Source organism: Carcharhinus amblyrhynchos, chromosome 32 (genome assembly GCF_965287045.1).
Source record: "Carcharhinus amblyrhynchos chromosome 32, sCarAmb.v2.hapA, whole genome shotgun sequence".
Classification (NCBI taxonomy): Eukaryota; Metazoa; Chordata; class Chondrichthyes; order Carcharhiniformes; family Carcharhinidae; genus Carcharhinus; species Carcharhinus amblyrhynchos.
Window position 1 is genome coordinate 11,819,634 of NC_137355.1, and position 20,049 is coordinate 11,839,682.

General features: G+C 42.1%; 1 protein-coding gene across 1 annotated transcript in view; it reads right to left on the minus strand.

The window, feature by feature from the left end:
• Positions 1 to 2,133: 2,133 nt before the first annotated feature.
• Positions 2,134 to 20,049, minus strand: part of ppcdc (phosphopantothenoylcysteine decarboxylase) — a 79,082-nt gene continuing 61,166 nt past the window's right edge. The window contains exon 5 of the mRNA XM_080216182.1: positions 2,134 to 2,986. Within this exon, the coding sequence (XP_080072308.1) occupies positions 2,877 to 2,986 (110 nt within the window). The 3' untranslated portion in view covers positions 2,134 to 2,876. The remainder of the gene's footprint in view (positions 2,987 to 20,049) is intronic.

The following is a 20,049-nucleotide window of genomic DNA, read 5'->3' on the forward strand; positions in this document are numbered from 1 at the left end:
CCCAGCTTCAACACTTCAGATCAAAATGGTAAAATCAGGCCCATGATGTGAAGATGCCGGCATTGGGCTGGGGTGAGCACCGTAAGAAGTCTCACAGGTTAAAGTCCAACAAGTTTAATTCAAATCACGAGCTTTTGGAGCAGTGCCCCTTCATCAGGTAAGTCACTAACATATACTGATAAAACAATTAAGAGGGATGCTAGCCCTGATTAAATTATTAAAAGGAAACTTAACTAATTCAATCAAAAAGGTGTTCCCAGGACTGACGATGCATTCCAGCCCTCCCGCTGGGCTAACTGGCAGCATACCAGTGGATAGTTCTCCATCTCCAGGGATACTCAGTGACAAATACAGCCGCAGAGGAGCAGACAGTCAGGCTGGATGCCCCCTTGCCCACCCGCTGCCTAGATGTGGCTCTTTGGCAAGGCCTCAGGAGCAGGTTTAAGAGGCACTCCTCCTTCTTCACCCCACCCTCTCGACCCCAACCCCTTCAGCGGGGCTGATATGAATCCAGAAATTGAGGAACATCCCCTTCAAATAATGAAAAGGGGGCTGCAACCTCTGGCAAACTATATAGACATGGAACATGGATTCTTTGAGGCCACAGAAAATATAGGCGATCCCCTATTTATATGGGCCCAAAGACAATTAATACCCATCAGCTGTTTCCCTTAACTGTAACAATATAATTGACATTAATAAACCATAATAATGTAATTGATCGACACTGGCAGCTGAAGCAGATCACTTCAACTTTCTCATATTGATTGCCATCAAATGGTACACAGCTTTAGGCACCACTAGGAATAAGATAAAAAAAAATACACAATTCCCTCATCTCCACCACTGATGCTCTTGCCTTAGGCAAAACTTTTACTTCCTCCCATTCTTGGTAGGAAGTCTCACAACACCAGGTTAAAGTCCTACAGGTTTATTCGGAATCATGAGTTTTCGGAGCAGTGCTCCTTCATCAGGCCAGCAGCTCCATATCATGTCTCCCATTCTTGCCTCTTCCTTCAATTGCAAGGGAAGAGAGTTTGAGCTTATCTGCCACACAACTGTTCTAGCCATCTATCAACAGGATCCATTAAGGCTATAGAGAGGATTATTGGGCCCCGCTTTTCTCTATCAAAGTCATCCACTATTCCATCTTCAATCGTAATTAAACTTATCCACCCAACTTCCTGATACTATGTTCAAAGGCACAATCTTCAATCCCTTCCTCAAAAAACCCACCTTCAACTCCCTGATCTTGCAAACCAACACCCCAACTCAAATCCTCATAAACAAATTATTGTTTTTCCCATATTTCCCACAAGCCCCTAATTCAAAGCTCTGAAACAAATATTCCACCCCAGCATATCACTGAGAAGGTCCCAGCGAAAGATACATGGCATGTGACACGGCACCATTTTGTCCTTTGTCTTTGTCTCATTGGGGTGAACCTTGTTGTTGGCATGGACTCTGCTGGATGCCTACGAAAAGCTGAGAATAAAATCCAAAAAGATAAAAAAAAGTTTACTTCTCTTAATTGAAACATTGCCCAATACTAATTAGTTGTTAAATCAACTTGGGTTAGCATGGTGGCACAGTGGTTAGCACTGCTACCCCGCAGCGCCAGGGATTTGGGTTCGATTGCTGACTTGGGTCACTGTCTGTACGGAGTTTGCACATTCTCCCCGTGTCTGCATGGGTTTTCTCTGGGTGCTCTGGTTTCCTCCCACCATCCAAAGATGTGCAGGTTAGGTGGATTAGCTATGCTAAATTGCCATTTAGTGTCAGAGGGACTAGCTAGGGTAAATGTACAGGGTTACGGGGATAGGGCCTGGTTGGGACTGTGGTTGGTAAAGGCTCAATAGACCGAATGGCCTCCTTCTGCACTGTAGGATTCCATGATTTTAATTTCTTTGAAGTAAATGCCTCCTGACGTGCCGTCTGACATTCATGGCTTGCCACCTTGCACCCCTTCAACCATTTAGGAGAGCGAGGTGGAAGCTTTAAAAAGAGCATGGTCTTCTCCTATTTTCTTATGGACTTGGTTATCAGCCTGGATCTTTATGCCTGAGCAGCACTAGGAGGATGTATTGTAATTGGTCCACTTACATTCTGCATTGATGAAACTGATCCTATCAGTTGGAAAATCTGCCTTTTATTTAATCTACGTCTCTGATTACCTTAAAATTATTTGCATTGGATAAGTTATCACATATACAACTGCTTAAAGTAACTGCAAAATCGAGCGCCTGTTTTAAGGTAATTCAAGATAGAAACATAGTACGACATGAACAGGTTTCTGATCTAATATTATACAGCGAATGATTTCGATTATAAACATTAACATCTGTTTTCTTAAATATTAATTACAAAGAAATGTATTACTATAATTCAGATTGAATATGCTATTTTGTTGTCTGAAACTGCTGATGGCATCATTAAGTGATGTAAACCTGAGGGAATTCAGAATCAGATATGATCGAACTGTCCAACTGCCCAGGAGTTACAGCGTTCATCACTGTAACATGATCACAGTCTGGTTTGTGTATCTTTGATTGGGGTGAAGTTAAAATGCTGAACAGGGTGCCTGTAGCTACATCGCACCTTGAAAGAGAGGAAGAGTTGTAGAAGCTGCTTGGTCTTAACAGAATTCGAGTAGAATTACTGCTAAATTTTCCACAGTGCAGGCAGTTTCCACCCACCAGTTGCCTTTTTAACAACACCTCAGGTTGAATTAAAATTGTTTGGTTTTCAGTAACAGGGAATAAAATGCACAGCTCGATTGGGACTATAAACAAAAATTGATTCCAATTTTGTTGTGATTAACATAAGACATCACAGGCGAAGGTCTCGATAAAATGAAGTGAGAGATTGTGGACTTTTCACATCACAGTTGGCCCTGGCATCCATGTTGGCTTTGGTACGAAAGACAGTTCCAAGCATTCTTTGACTTTTTCCACAATTGTTGATATCTCTGCCATTGCCCCCAAACCTACAAAATAAACAAAACAAGCAGTTACACAAGTGTCTAGTCATACCACTGAACTGTGAATGAACAGTAACTTCATACAATGTAGCTCAAAAAATAACTTTTACAGAGAATAATATATGATCAGCTGAGATAATAGGCAGAATTTTCTGATTTTTTTGGCTAAGTGTCATTTCAGGAAGGAAAAGTGGGGTGGAGCCTATCGGTGGCACTGGTGGGTTTTCCCGCCATATTTTAGAGAGTCAGGAAAAAACGGTTTGCACAGGTTTCATATCCCATCCGTGGTGGGTGGTCTTTGATTGGTCCACTCTGCTATCAGTGGCACATTTTCCAACACTTGTTCCAAGCCCACCAAAGAGAGCGGCTGCAAGGAAATCTGCCCCAAGATTCAATGGGATATCCCTCACCAGAATGCTGCATGCTGTTGAGGAGGGGCACCATATCTTGAACCCACAGGCGGGGAATGGAACCTTCAGCAGGGTCACCATGAAAGGAGGTGGCAGTGCTGGTAAGCGCCAGCATCCTTCAGAGGAGGAAGGGCAATCAATGTCAGAGAGGATGAATGATCTCCTCCATTCAGCCAGAGTAAGTCACTCTTCTCATCACTCTCCACTCACTCATTCACACACCCACAGAGAGTTCACCCACTGCCATCTTAAAGGACACAATCACTCACTCACTCTCCGAGTGCAAAAAATGAGATTTCATTGGCGCCCTGGTTTCAGTGCAGCCAGCTTTATCAGTGTGTTTAGGCTCCACCCCTCAAAATGACAGCATGATATCACATTACTGGAGGTGGACTTTTCAACACGGGACGGCAGGGGGTTGCAGCATGGAATCTTGCTCATGAGATTATAATGCATGTAAATAGGGCATCTGATGAACTCCATTTTATATCATGAGCGATGGTGATGGGGGTGGGGAAAAATTGTTCTGGGAAATCTTTTTTTGACTCTCCTGAAACTTTGTGCCCATCACCATTTACACCTGCACAAACAGGGGCACAGAATCCCAGCCCAGTGTGGAACTGTTAGTTACATAAATTGCCCATCATAAATAGTTTGTTTGTTTAGTAGTATGTTTAAAGCAAGTTTCCAGTGTTGAGCCAAATGATGCCAGCCTTAGTAAAATGGGACACTACCGCTGTGGAGCTTATGACTAAGATGGGGTCATAATGCCTCACAAAGAAAGTAAAACAATTCCTGAAATTATTCCAATTCAGTTTCCACTGAACAGTGTAACGCTACTGTGCCTTTAAGAAGTCTATTTTTAATCATCATCTCTGCAGTTTGTAAGCAAACCTGCTTTTTTGTTATTGGCTCTGTGAGGTCTCTAGTGGCATCTTTTATTGTTGTTAAAGTTATATATTATAAAAGATTTTGTGTTTATTTTTAATCTGGGCCTAATGAGATGTCCTGGCATTTTACAAGCCTTTTGAATGGGGGGACGGGGGGGGCGTAGAGTGATCGACAGGTCAGGTGGGAAGCATTCTTGATTTTCAGTTTTGGCTGCTGGCTAGTTAGAAGCTGTTGGACTCCAGATTGAAAAGCAGTATTTCTGTCTCACTCCCTGGTATTAAAAATTTTGCTGGCTAGTCAGAAGTAGTCGTTCTTACTTCTCTAGAGTGAAAATTTTGCTGTAGGTAATTTGCTAGCTAGAGGCCAGCAGTGACACTCTCTACCTCAAGGTGCTGGGAGTACCAGGATGGAGAAGCCAGGGTTTCAATTCTCCATCCAAAGGACTAATTCACAGCAGGTGTTGCAGAGCATTAAACTCCAGCATCATATAGCATGCTTATTTTCTGTGCTAAACTTGGGATGGGTGTATTGTAAGAGTCTTTGGAACAGTACATTGAGCTGTAAAGGTTTATACAATATCATGGTTTTTTTCCTTGTTTGTAATTGGTAAAAGTTATTGGTAATTTTCTTTCTACATGTTAACTGTACTCTTAAATAAACTCTGTTTGATAAAAGCTCCCTCATGGGTCGTTTGAATCATATCTGGAGTGAAATATCTTGTGTTTACCCATGCCAAATTCAAAGTGCAAAATCTATGATCTAGGCTGACTTCATAAAATATCTTGGATCTTTTGACCTTGGACTGTAACAACAAGGAGAACATGTTACCACTTTCCAATGTTCTGGCTGGGGAGAGAGGCAAATTGAACTCCTTTACTTTTCTTGCTGTTTGTGCACAGTTGACTCAAGAACAACTTCTTCCCTGCTGCCATGAGACTTTTGAATGGACTTGCCTCGCATTAAATTGATTTTTCTCTACATCCTAGCTATGATTGTAACACTAAATTCTGCACTCTCTTTTCTTTCTCAATGAACAGTATGCTTTATCTGTATAGCGTGCATAAAATAATACTTCTCACTATCTACTAATACATGTGACAAAAACAAATCAAATCAAAGGCACAGGTGTTCTAATGTTTTGAAATAATCCGTAGCGTATTTCCCCAAATCCTATGTTTGTGAGATCAATTTAGAATTGACTTGCAGCAAACTTTCTTTAGGGTTAAATCAGCAGTATTGTTTGTTCATACATTCAAACACAGAAAATGGTCACTGCACCTACACAAACACACACACACAAACAAGTTTTATAGCTAGGAATACCTTAAAACAAACCCCACCCCTGCCTGATCTATGGATATTAATTCACATGAATGTCAGACTCCAGAAAGTCACAGAACAGTGAAGGTTCCTTCACGTAAGAGTTAAAGTTCAGGTACGTTCAGCTAGCTGAGAGTGGGAGTTGCTGAGTTAACGATAGTTTTGACATATTAAACAATGATGACCCAAGTTCAGGAAACCAGGCTGTAGGAGCAGTTAGGGTTGAGGTGAAAAATGATAAAGGCAAGAAGTGGGAATGATATATTGGCCCACTAATTGTAACTATATGGTGCGGCACAGGATAAAGAAAGAGACAATGGAAACCCGTCAGAAAGATAGTGATAATCATGGGGGATTTTAATCTATATACAGATTAGAAACATCAGATAGGCAAAAATATCAGACAGTAGAGAATGACAAAAAGATTAAGAAGGAGGGAAAAATTAGTTGAAGGCAGATAGTAAAGAGTTTCTACTGACATTTAAATAAGGAAAGAGTTAACAAATGGTTTGGTGGCCTAATAGAAGGCGAGTCTGGGGGAATTAGTAATGGAAAATAAAGAGATGGCAGATTAACTGAACAAGTATTTTGCATCTGTTTTCGCTATAGAAAGTATTATCCCAAAGACAGCTATAAATCAGGAAATGGGAGGGCAGAACTCCGGAAAATTATATTCATAAGAGTAGTGGTACTTAGCAAATTGTTAGACTGCAGGCTGAAAAATTCCCTGGTCCTAATGTTCTTCATCCTAGGATCTTAAAAGTGGCTAGTGAGATAATTGATACATTGGTTTTAATTTTCCAAAATTCTCTAAATTCAGCAAAGGTACTGTTAGAAAATAGAAAATGTAATTCCTTTATTTAGAAGGGAGAGAGAGAGAGAGAGAGAGACATAAAGCAAGAAACCGTATGGCAATAAGCTGAACATCTGTCACTGGCAAAATGTTGGAAGCTATTATTAAAGATGTAATAGAAGGCACTTAGAAACATTCAAGGCAATCAGACAGAATCAACATAGCTTTGTGAAAGGGAAATGATGTTTAACCAATACATTGATGTTCTTTGAAGGAGACAAGGATGCTGTGGATAAAGGGGGACCAGTGGATGTACTGTATTTAGATTGGATCTTGGGGGACCACAGATGTACTATACTTAGATTTCCAGAAGGCATTTGATAAGGCACAAAATGAAATGTTATTGCAGAAAATAAAAGGTGAGAATATATTGGCATGGATAACTATCCATGCCAATATTAACTATCAGGAAACAGACTATAGCCATCAGTAGATCTTTTTATTCATTTAAGGGATGTGGGCATCATTAAATGGGCAAGCATTTATTGCCCATTCCTAATCATCCTTGAGGAGATGGTGGTAAGCTACCTTCTTGAACCGCTGCAGTTTCCTGTGGACTGCTGGCAAGAATAAGAGGAGCCTTGTGTGGAGCACTGGCCAGTTGGGCCAAGTGGCCTGTTTACATTCTATGCAAGTTATTTTGCAACATTACTCCATGTAACAAAGCACAGTATAGTATTAGAAATTATCAGGATTCAAGCATGTTGCAGATAAATTGATCTATCTCTTGCTAATTCCATGTTTTTTTTCAATCTGTAATAGTTGTCAAAACACTGATGTTGAGTCAGTGTGACTTGTCTCTTCAGTAAGTTATGAGCAATGCCTAAAATAACAAGGTTTCACTGAGTGTACATTGGTAATTGGTGTTCAATCACCATGTATCTGAATAATTTCAATGGAAATGGATTAAGTACACAGTAATGGAACACAAAGAACCATTGCATGAATGTGGTTTGATCGAAACAATAAATCTCATCACCAGATATTCATCAACTCAGAATGCTAGGATATTTAGGCAAATTGAATTCATTTTGAACAGGCTGTATTTTACCCCACACCATCTCCCCGACTTATAATGTAAGGAATTTTATATCAAAACGGCAAAGATACTTTTTTTTGGATTTCAGCATATACATTGAAAAGTGGCATAATATCAAATGTTGCACACTTCATCTCAAACCCGGGACATCGAAGCAAGAGTCCCTCAGGGTACTGTTTTCAGCCCAATCATCCTCTACTGCTTCATCAAATACCTTTCCTTCATCATAAGGTCAGAACTGGGGATGTTTGCATAATGTTCAGCACCATTCGTGACTCCTCTGATATGAAGCAGTCCATGTCCATATATACCAAGACCTGGACAATATTCAGGTTTAGGCTGATAAGTGGCAAGTAACACGTATCACACAAGTGCCAGGCAATGACCATCTCCAATAAGACAGGATCTACCCACCTTTCCTTGGCGTTCAATGGCATTATTGGATGAACGCTGAATCCCCCAGTATCAACATCTTGGGGGCCACCATTGACCAGAAACTGAACTGGACTAGTCATATAAATACTTTGGCTACAAGAGCAAGCAAGAGGCTGGGAATTCTGTGGGGAGTAAGTCAACCACTGACTCCCTGAAAGCCTATCCACATCTACAAGGCAGAAGTCAGGAGTGTGATGGAACACTCTTCATTTGTCTGGATGAGTGCAGCTCCAACAAGCTTGACACCATCCAGGTCAAAGCCGCCAGCTTGATAACACTCCATTTAATACATTTAACATTTACTCCCTGCACATCAACGCACTGTGGCAGCAGTGTGTGCTGTATACAAGGTGCACTGCAGCAACTCACCAAGGCTCTTCCAACAGCACCTTCCTTAAGCATTCATCCAATAATCCAAAGTGACAAAGTCATAAATGTAACTGTGGAAATTGAATTCTAAAAACTGTGAATTGTTTAACATTAGTAAAGAGCTCTGTACGTCACTGGCTTTTTAATAGTAAAATGTATCGTTTAGCTACATGTACCAAGTTTCATTTTCATTGTCCAAAGAGAAATGTACAGCCAATGATATGACTTTGGAGTAAAAACCTGTCCTGTTCCCAAGTACCACACTAAACCCAGTAATGTAAAGATACCTCACAGTGTGCAGCAACATTACCTGGTTTGAAATTAACCCAATTTATAATTAAAACATGATTTATCTTTCCAAACATTATTAAACTCTCAAACTGAAGCCGCTGTTAGCTTTCTAGTAAGCTAACAGCTGATTCTCATATTCATACAAAACCAGCTGAAAACGTTTTGGCAGACAAAATTAGTCACTGAACTACAGAAAATGATAGGGCATGTGATTAAAAATTTGGTCAAATAAGTAGTTTTAAGAAGTGTTTTACAGCAGGAGAGAGAGGGAGGCAGAGAATCCCAGAGTTTAAGGTCTAGATAATCACTAACAAAGGGGCAACTGAAATAGGCATAATTATTGGACTTAAACAAAGTAACGGCAATAGAATAAATCAAGGAAAAAGGGTGTTCCTTTGTACAAAAACTGCATTATTGCACATCCGTACTATTTAGATATATTGCTACAGGCTCCCTGAAGTACGATTGCTAATTCAAAATTAAATAGCGCGAGGAAGACAAAATATAATTATTCCAACAATATAACAAAAACAATTTACTTCAGTCAAAACTGGTATAAAATTCAGAATCCGAATCAAATCCATAAATTATTACACAGAATTCATAAGGGAGAAAAAAACCCAATCCATTTGGAGCCTTCCTGTCTTGCCTGCATCCCCAGTGACTACATCACACTTGGAATATAGTGTTCAATTCTGGTTGCCACACTACTGAAGGATGTAGAGGCTTTGGAGAGGGTACAGAAAAGGTTTATCAGGATGTTGCCTGGTATGGAGGGCATTAGCTATGAGGAGAGGTTGGAAAAACTTAGTTTGTTCTCACTGGAACAACGGAGGTTGAGGGTAAACTGATAAAAGTCTACAAGACTAAGAGGGGCATGGAAGAGTGGATAGTCAGAAGTTTTCTCCCAGGGTGGAAGAGTCAATTACTCAGGGCCATAGGTTTAAGATGCAAGGGGCAAAGTTTAAAGGAGATGTATGAGGCAGGTTTTTTTTTTACATAGAGAGTGATGGGTACCTGGGAAGAGAGTGGAATCAGATACGATAGTGACTTCTAAGGAGCGTCTGGACAAATATATGACTAGGATGGGAATAGAGGATATGGTCCTCGGAAGGGTATGGGATTTTAGTTCACGGTTGGTGCAGGCTTGGAGGGCCGAAGGGCCTATTCCTGTGCTGTATTTTTCTTTGTTGTCGCTAACAGTTTGATTGCTGTGTAAGGATTTTTTCACTAGAGAGGAATCTTCAAGATTAAATGTGACAGCAAAATATCAACAAATTTCAATAGCTGCCTCATCATCAAATCTTTGTAAAATACATTCAGTAGTGACAGACTGGAAGCACAGTTGAAAAACTATAATTGAAAGCTTCCAAGTTAATGCTTCACCATATCTACTCTCCTTTAAATCACAGGATCAGATAGCCCAGAAGTAGGCCCTTCTACCCATTGTTCCTATGCTGTTCTTTAAATTAATCCCACGGCCCTGCTCTTTCCCCAAAGCCTTGCAATTTATTTTCCTTTTCAAGTATTTAGTCAATTCCCCTTTGAAAATTATTGTTGAATCTGCTTCCACACCCTTTTTGGGCAGTTCAGATTGCAATAACTCATTGCGTAATAAAACTCGCCCCATCTCGCAGGGTAAAAGCCTCAGTGCAAATATTCGAGCGCAAATATTTAAGGCACTCATGAAGTGTCCTGTCTCTCATATACCAGAGGCGTGAATCAGATTTTAATAAACAAGGTCATAATTCTGTTCAACTAATGGATCAAGGAACATCTAGCTATCATATGCAATGTTCACAAACAGCTGAGTCAGCCATTTAGACATCCACAGACTTTTCAGGCTTGTGTTGAAGCCAATTTCAATTTAAATTTTCCTTCCTTTTGTACATTTCACATTACAAAACAGTGAATTTACAGCCAAGGAAGCATCAGTTGGAATGAGTAACTGTGTCAGACAAAGCAAGGGAGCTGAACTATAGCTTATGGCTGAATTGAAGAAACGTGAAACGCTTGCCGCAAGCCAGGAATGTAACTACTGATATATGGCAGACACTCAGCTCCCCTGCACAGGCTAGCACTGCAACTCCTCCAGGCAGTCTCCTGATAACATCATCGCCATTTAATTGAGTCACATACAGCAGGAATCAATCTAAAACATTCCTAATGATTTGACTGCTGTTTCTGGATGCTTTTTCACCATGTAGAAGAATCTTGGAAGTTAAATCCGACAGCAAAATATAAGCAAATATTAAGAGCTGCCTCTTCAAATCCTTGTAAAATACCTTCAGTACTGACAGGCTACAGTTGAATAGCTATCATAGAACCTCTGCAGTGCAGAAGGAGGCCATTCGTCTCATCAAGCCTGCACCAACAACAATGCCATCCAGCCCTATCCCCATAACCCCACGTTTTTACCATGCTAATTCCTCTAACAGGGTCAATTTAACGTGGCCGATCAACTTAACCCGCACATCTTTGCAATGTGGGAGGGAACCAGAATATCCGGAAGAAACCCACGCAGACACGTGAGAACATGCAAACTCCACACAGTCACCTGAGGCCGGAATTGAAACAGGGTCCCCGGTGCTGTGAGGCAGCAGTGCTAACCACTGTGCCATCATGGTCGAGCCATTTGCCTCAGTGTAGTAGCTCCAACTTAAGCCCCAAGTGGCAACTGGAGTGCAGAAATAAACAGGTTCACAACGGCAGTGCAGTTGAGCCACTTGATTCTGCTGAGTGCGGACAAACGTCAAGGGGGATGGAACAGAATTAGCACTTTCATCAGGACCTACCAGGTGTCAAAGGTAACTACCAGAGGTACCCAAATATTGCCCTGTGGTCAATATGATGCCAATATATTTTGGACATTTTCGTAGTGCAAGACATAATCCCCCAGAGCTGGACCATTTTTTACAACAAGGACCAATTTCTGCTCCAGAATTTGCTTAAGGAAATCTTTTGTCTCATCTGGAATTCCAACACTAACTTTGGCATGGTTCCACTGAGAAGGAGGGATACTGCCTGATGACACTGAACAACTAAACGACAATTCAAATGTGACTTCAGATTATTGGTACAGTTCCGTCTAATCAAATAATGCACTGGCTTCAGAGCTTACTGTCAGAAAAGGTTGTGGTTACAACATAGCTATTAGACTGGCTCTGACAGGGTTTTAAGTCGGGTCCATCCTGTTTACATTGCCTTAGTTGTAATTTATCCAGGAATGAATTCAGTGTAATACTGGTAAATTTTAAATGTACTGAGAATGTCACCAAGAACATAAGAAATAGGAGCAGGAGTAGGCCAACTAGCCCTTCGAGCCTGCCCCGCCATTCAATAAGATCATGGCTGATCTGTCTTGGCTCAGCTCCACATTCCCGCCCTTTCCCCATAACCCTTAATCCCCTCGCTTATCAAAAACCCATCAACCCGCGTCTTAAAAATATTTAGCGAGGTAGCCTCCACCACTTCAACGGGCAGAGAATTCCAGAGATTCACCACCCTTTGAGTGAAGAAGTTCCTCCTCAACTCCGTTCTAAACCACCCCCCCCTTTATCTTGAGGCTGTGCCCCCTAGTCCTACTATCCTTTCTGAGCGGGAAGAGTCTCTCCACCTCTATCCTATCCATCCCATTCATCATCTTATACGTCTCAATGAGATCTCCCCTCATTCTTCTAAACTCTAACGAGTACAAGCCTAATTTATTCAGCCTCTCCTCATAGCTCAACCCCCTCAACTCCGGCATCAGCCTAGTAAACCTCCTCTGCACTCCCTCCAAGGCCAAAATATCCTTGCGTAAGTACGGCACCCAAAACTGCACACAGTACTCCAGCTGCGGCCTCACCAATGCCCTATACAGCCGCAGCAAGACCTCCCTACTTTTATATTCAATCCCCCTCGCGATGAAGGCCAGCATCCCATTCGCCTTCCTGACCACCTGCTGCACCTGCAAGCTGGGTTTTTGCGACTCATGCACAAGGACCCCGAGGTCCCTCTGCACCGTCGCCTGATGCAGTTTTTCTCCACGTAAGTAATAATCCTTCCTACCATTATTCCTACCAAAGTGGACCACCTCGCACTTGCCAACATTAAATTCCATTTGCCATTTCCTGGCCCATTCGCCCAGCCTATCTAGATCCTTCTGTAGACTCTCCCCACCCTCCGCACAATTTGCCTTTCCACCAATCTTGGTGTCATCAGCAAATTTTGACACCCTACACTCGGTTCCCTCCTCCAGATCATCTATATAAATGGTAAATAGCTGAGGCCGCAGCACCGAACCCTGGGGCACTCCACTAGTCACCATCCGCCAATTTGAACAGCACCCATTGACCCCCACTCTCTGCCTCCTATTTGACAACCAGTCCTCTATCCATGCTAACACCCTACCCCCAACTCCATGCCCCCTTACCTTCTGCAATAACCTCTTGTGAGGTACCTTGTCAAACGCCTTCTGAAAATCCAGAAAGACCACATCCATCGGCTCTCCTCTATCCACCGCCCTAGACACATCCTCATAGAACTCCAGTAAATTTGTCAGACACAACTTCCTTTTAACGAAACCGTGCTGCGTCTGCTCTATCAAGCAGTTCCCCTCAAGATGCCTCGCTATTTCCTCCTTGATGACGGATTCTAACATTTTACCTACAACAGACGTTAAACTAACAGGCCTATAATTCCCCGCCTTTTGCCTGGCACCCTTCTTAAACAACGGCGTAACATTAGCCGTTTTCCAATCTTCCGGCACTTCCCCGGAATCCAGAAGGACATTAAGGAAGGAAAATAAAGATACCTTGTGTTCTTAGGGAGCGGGTGTGGTGTGGAGGTAAGGCCAGCAATATTGAGGAGGTGGAAGTACCTGGTCTTGGTGACGAGTTGGACATAGGATTTGAAGCTCGGCTCTGGGTCATACAGAATGGGGAAATGTGTGTTATCTGGTAGAGCGATGGAATCAACAGCATTGTGGTTCTCATGGGCTGAAAATGAAGCAGTCTTCCAACTATTCACAGTGGGGAATTCCAACTCCACAAGCGAGTGCGATGCATGAAGTCCTGCAGCGGTTTGCAAGGCTACGTTATGGAGCAATTAACAGCCAGCTACATCGCTGCATGACTGGAGTCACATATAAGCCAGATAAGCATGTTAGGTTTCTCTTACTAAAGGCATTAGTGATTCACCAGGCGACGTCAGTCCAACAGTACAAACTGCCACGGGATTAAGGAAAGTGGCGGAGAGGTAAAATTGAGCATTGGCTACCTCTTGTGCAGTTGGATGGATTATCCACGCTGGGTTGACCCTTAATGTCAGGGGGACATGGGGTTATGGGGATAGGGTCCAGGTGGGACTGTTATCAGTGCAGGCTTGATGGGCAGGATAGCCTCTTTCCGCACTGCAGTGATTTTATTTAATCTATTTATATTCTATCTGGAAGCTCACTTCATGCCTGCAAATGGGTTGCACTGGGGTAGAAGCAGCAAGGGTGAATCTTTAGGGAAGTGACTGCTTGGGAGGTAGAAACATGCTGGTTCTGTTGGTATATAGGTAGGAGTACAAACATGCAGGGGAGTTTGTGGATCACAGAGAAGTGATGAGGGTGATGGTGTGGCAAATGACGATAAGGTGTGAGGGCACAACCTCAGGTAAAAGGGATGATTCTTTAAAGCAGAGATGAGAGGAATTTCTTCAGCCACAGAGTGGTGAATCTGTGGAACTCTTTGCCACAGAAGGGTGTGAAGGCCAGGTCATCTTGTGTCTTTAATGCGGAGATAGATAGGTTCTGGATTGATAAGACGATCAGGGGCAGGAGAATGGGATGAGAAAAAAAAATTAGCCATGATTGAATGCAGAGTAGACTCGATGGGCCGAGTGGCCCGGTTCTGCTCCTATGTCTTACGGTCACAGACAACATCACTGGCATTTCTGGTAAGGGTTGTCTCAATTTAGCAAACAGGCCACAAATCAATTGTGAAAGGAAAGCTGTGGGAGATGAGATGCAGCTTTCAAGACCCACAGACAAAGAGGGATAGCTAGAGAACTGGTACCTGCAATAAAGTGGATGGATCAAATGTCATTTCTTGGAGGGAGAGGGGTAATGATAGGGTTTTATGAGAATAATTGGCAGTGCCTGAAGTACAAGGCAGTAACAACACAATTGAGTACAGGTCATTAGCTCCAATATTAGAAATGTAAGTCCATCATACAACCCCCAGAGCAAATCCACTCACACAGTGTACATTTTTGCCTGTCTGGAGTCACATATAGGCCAGAATTGGTCAGGATAGATCACTAAGTGATTTGATCTGTAGAATTATTAAGCAGGGAGAAACCAATTTCAAATTTTCTTCACATAATGAATGCAATATGGATATTTCTAATGTAAATACATAAGAAATATCCACACCTGCAAATTTTCCTGTTCTAACTTATTTTTAATTAGTTCAATCCTGCCCAGGCAGAGCAGCAAATGAATCCAAATTCTCACTAAAAAGTACTCACTACCGACAATGAAAACCAAGTTGTTTATCATATTCAGACTTGTTCTGTGCCATGACTCTTGGTCAGTGGGTGCTTGGATAACGACAAGGTTTATGTGCCACTCCTCTCTACTTACAGGAAGGAGATAGCTACCATCCAACAATCCATCGTCAGATGCCAAATTTCTGTAAAAGCAATTAAAAGACATTTGAGACTTTGCTGATCATTGGTAGTGTGGCTTCAACTGAGGTGTTTCAATAAGACAGATAGGGTGGCAAATGGAATCAGTAAGAGTCCACGGTGGCGCAGTGGTTAGCACTGCTGCCTCAACAGTACCAGGGACCTGGGTTCAATTCCTGGCTTGGGTCACTGTCTGTGTGGAGTTTGCACGTTCTCCCTGGGTCTGCGTGGGTTTTCTCCAGGTGCTCTGATTTCCTCCCACAGTCCAAAAAGATGTGCTGGTTAGGTGCACTGGCCTTACTAAATTCTCCTTCAGTGTACCTGGACAGGTGCTGGAGTGTGGCGACTAGGGGATCTTCACAGTAGCTTCATTGCAGTGCTAATGTAAGCCTACTTGGGACACTAATAAATAAACTTTAAATGCGTACCTGCAGTAATGTTTGACATTTTCGGCTTTACTGATTGAGAGTTTACTCCTTGTTTAATCATTAGTGCAGTAAGAAATATAGCATGATAGTTATAAAAGAATTTGTGTTATTTAGGTGTCATCTCTTGGTAGCATTATCACCTGAGTCAGGGGGCTTTGGTTGCTCCACAGCCACGAGTACAAAATCTAGATTGATAATCAAGTTCATTACTACTGCAAAGACAAGGTGCTACCTTTCAGATGAGACGTTGACCTGATATTTGCATTCTTAGGCAAATGATCCCACAGCCCAATTTGGAAAGCAGAGCAGCTCTGCCAAGTGTCCGAGCCAATATTTATCCATTGATAAATACCTAAAAAGAGATTATCTGTTCATGATCATACTGCTGCTTGAGAGCTTGTTGTGTATAAATTGGCTGCTGCATTCTTTTATTACAACTGTGACTACACTTCAGAAGTACTTCATTGGTTGTAAGTTGCTCTGAAATCTCCTAAAATCACAGAAGGTGTAATGCACTAATTACTCACATTTCTTACTTTTAAGACAGCCTTTCAATTAATCATGGGATACCATTCATCTCAAACTTGGAACTCTTATCAGCTTTGTAATGCAAACATTATTAACTTGACTGATTTTATATTTTCCCCCAGACACCTCAAAATTAAATCCCCAGACTGAATGGAAAGTTACATTATCTTATCGATTTAACATATTAATCACTTGTTATCAACATGCAACCAAGAGTACATATGCTTGCTGATGACAGTTTTAGATTATTATATCAGTCCATGAGACATCAGAAATGTTATCTTCAGAATCAAATTTCCGAATACATTGTCAGTTTGACCAACAGTTAGGGTGGGAGATGATATCCCAGAATAGGGTGGCACTGCCGTACTATTCTTGCCACCAAGCGCCTTTCATGTTAGCCTCAGCCACGGTCACTTGCCAGTGTCTTATGATGGAGATCCACTTGTCCCTTTTAGATGGGTGAGAAAGATGCCATGACACATTTGAGCACAGTGATTAGGAGCAGGAGTAGCCCTCACTCCCTCAAATCTGCTCCATCATTTAATAAGATCATGGCCGATCTGATTGTAACTCCACTCCACATCCCCAACTTCAGCTCCACATTCCCACCTACCCCTGATAACATTTCACAGCTTTGCTTATCAGGTCTGTGAATGTTTCGACCTCTGCCTTAAAAATATTCAAAGATTCTGCTTCCAGTGGCTTTTGAGGAAGACAGCTCCAAACGTACACTATATATTGGATGGCACTGTGGCACAGTGGTTAGCACTGCTGCCTCGTAGTGTCATGGACCCAGGTTCAACTCTGGCTTTGTGTAACTGTGTGGCATTTGCACATTCTCTGTGTCGTATAGACTTCTTCTGGGTGCTCCAGTTTCCTCCCACAGTCCAAAGATGTGCAGGTTAGGTGGATTGGCTATGCTAAATTGCCCTTTACTGTCCCAAGAATAGATTAGCTGGATTAACCATATTAAATCGCCCTTTAGTGTTCCAAGATGCGTAGGTTAGGGGGGTTAGCGGGATAAGTATATGGGGTTACGGGGATAGAGCCAGGCTAAGATGCTCTTTCGGAAAGTTGGTATACTTGATGGGCCAAATGACCTCCTTCTGCACTGTTAGGATTCTGAGTGAAAAAAAAATCTGACTTAAATGGGTGACCCCTTACTTTTAAATAGTGACTCTTAGTTTTAGATTCTCCCATAGGAAAAACATCCTTTCCACCTCTACCCTGTCATATGTTTCAATCAAGTCATATTTGATTCTTCTAAACTGCAGCAATTACAGACCTAGCCTATCCAACCTATTCTTATAAGGCAACCCTTCCATTGCAGGTATTAAGTCTAGTAAATCTTCTCTGAACCATGTCCAAATCATTTACATCATTCCTTAAAGAGGTGCAGGATTGGAATTCTCTCCAACTGGGAAACTGATGGAATATCAAACAGAAACCCATTGACATGCTTTGACCTCATGTTTTGTATTACACAACACAGGAACCAAGCTGCAGCCAACAGCAGAGGACTGTGCAGCAAGGGGTTAATTCAGACATTAGTATAAGACAGTGGTTCATCAAAAATATTTGGACATTGTTGGATTACTATCATGGAACAATGGTACTAGGGAAATGCCATTGCCTTCCATTGACAAGTAAGATACTCTAAGGGAGAGCAATAGGGTCATTCAGACCTTCACCAGTCTTGCAGGGTCCGGGTGCTGTTACTACACTGTCTCAAAACAGCAGGAGAACCGTTTAAACAATATGTTCACTGGGGATATATTTTCCATGGAAAGACTATTATTTCAACCCACATGAGCTCATCATATTTGTCTGGGCTATGTTTCGAGTACGTGGCAATCTCCCATTTTGAGACTAAGTGCAGCGGCAGCTTAGGCAGGGCCTGTCATGCCAACCAGAAAGATGGTGTCCCAAGCAAGATTCAACACTTAGATGCTCATTAATTATACACAGCCTAGTCCTGTCCAACTCTTCTGACTGGCTGACAGCTAGTTTGTTTAACCACTCTCAGCTGGCGGGTTTGAAACTACTGGCATCATATTTAAACACCAGTCCAGTCCTGTCGTATCACTCTCTCCAGCCCACCTGTCTTCAGATCATGCAGGATGTTCAGGGCCTGAGGAAAAAGGCTTGCAGCTTCAAGAAGAAGGCAGCACCAGTTTTTTTTTAAGTTTAAAGTCCAAAGTTTATACATTAGTGTCACAAGTAGGCTTACATTAACACTGCAATGAAGTTACTGTGAAAATGTGGGCCCACTGGCATGTCCTTCATCCAGGGATAGCTGAAAGGAGCACACTAACCTCACACCTATAGCCTGGGATGCAACTGCCCAGGAAATTAGTACAGCCGTAACTAGCCCATGAAACACCATCCAGTGCCGGAAGTGAATGAATGATCTCATCTGTTGCACTAGGGTAAATCCTCTCTCAGCTCCCTCCACTATGAAACTCCCAGCATGGGAAACTTCCAGCATGTACTCAAAGGGCTACTCTCTTCACGAATCTCACATATTCAAACATGGAAAACACATATCAACACTTACTCCCTCAACAAGACCCACCACCATCCCATCTGTCTTGTTACTCCAATATCAGTCCTGCGTGGGGAGGGCTGACTACGCACAGAGGACGTATATTTCACTCAGCCTTTGCTCCATTCCCTCTAATCACAAGTTTTTCATGAAGAGAGTGGCGGGTGCCTGCAATGCACTGCCAGAGGATGTGGTGGAAGCAGGCACATCAGCAACATTTAAGAGGCATCTGGATGTGTACATGAATAAGGAGGGAATAGAGGGATATGGATTGAATAAGGGCAGACAGGTTATTTTTTAGTGAGTTTGGGCATCGTGATCGGCTCAGGCTTGGAGGGGCCGAAGGGCCTGTTTTTGTGCTGTACTTTGTTCATTTTTTTTGCTTCTATATAGGGCAAATTTGCACAGAACAACTGCGAGCAAGCCCAGACATTGGGCGGTACGGCAGAGTTCATTGCCCTCACTGAGTTTGAAGAGGCTGCTGCAGAGCTTGACGATGAGGACAGAGATCGCTCCTGTGGTGACAAAGAGGGAGAACTGTGTTGGATTATAGACAGTGTTGCAGGAAAATCCACGGTAGGCTACAAAATTTTAAATACTCAGGGGTTTAAAATATTAATGTATTACTAATCACTGAATGAATGACCTCAGATCAGACTGACAGATTAATAGGAAATTTTCTCTATGAAGACAGAACAAATAAGTAGGAGATACTTTAATTCAAACATGTATTTCAGATTTTAGAATATATGCAACTACACTTTTGCGAACTTTGGCCAAGGGCAAGCCGTCGCATGGTACAATGGGACGAAACCTGATAAAGCAGACCGCATTCCTAAAAACAATGGATTTGCATAATCAGCATATATAAGTTTCAAACAGTATAGACCTTAATGTTACTTCATGCAAACAGTTTGGTTATTTTTTGAATAGAGCATTCAAGCCATTCGAGATAAAACAGCTTCTCTCAGATACAAGAATTCCATTGTCTGGTCTGGCCATGAACACAAATGAGAGTTGATGAGATAGATTAATGAAATCCCACAATGTCAGAAAGTGGAGTGCAACTGGCTGTAGTATATGACAGGCATTACTATTGATTGATTTACAATAATAATAATAGACTCTGCTGGAAAGGTGGGAAAAATATATAAATAATTTAGCTTTTGTAATTTAGATTAGTGTTGGAAAGCTCAAGACCTTCTCTTCTGAGGGGTCTTGGACTGAACAATACTGGTCACCCACCGATTGGTTAATAAAGAGATGTCTTTGGCAAGACACTGGAGTCGTGAGTCTTTGT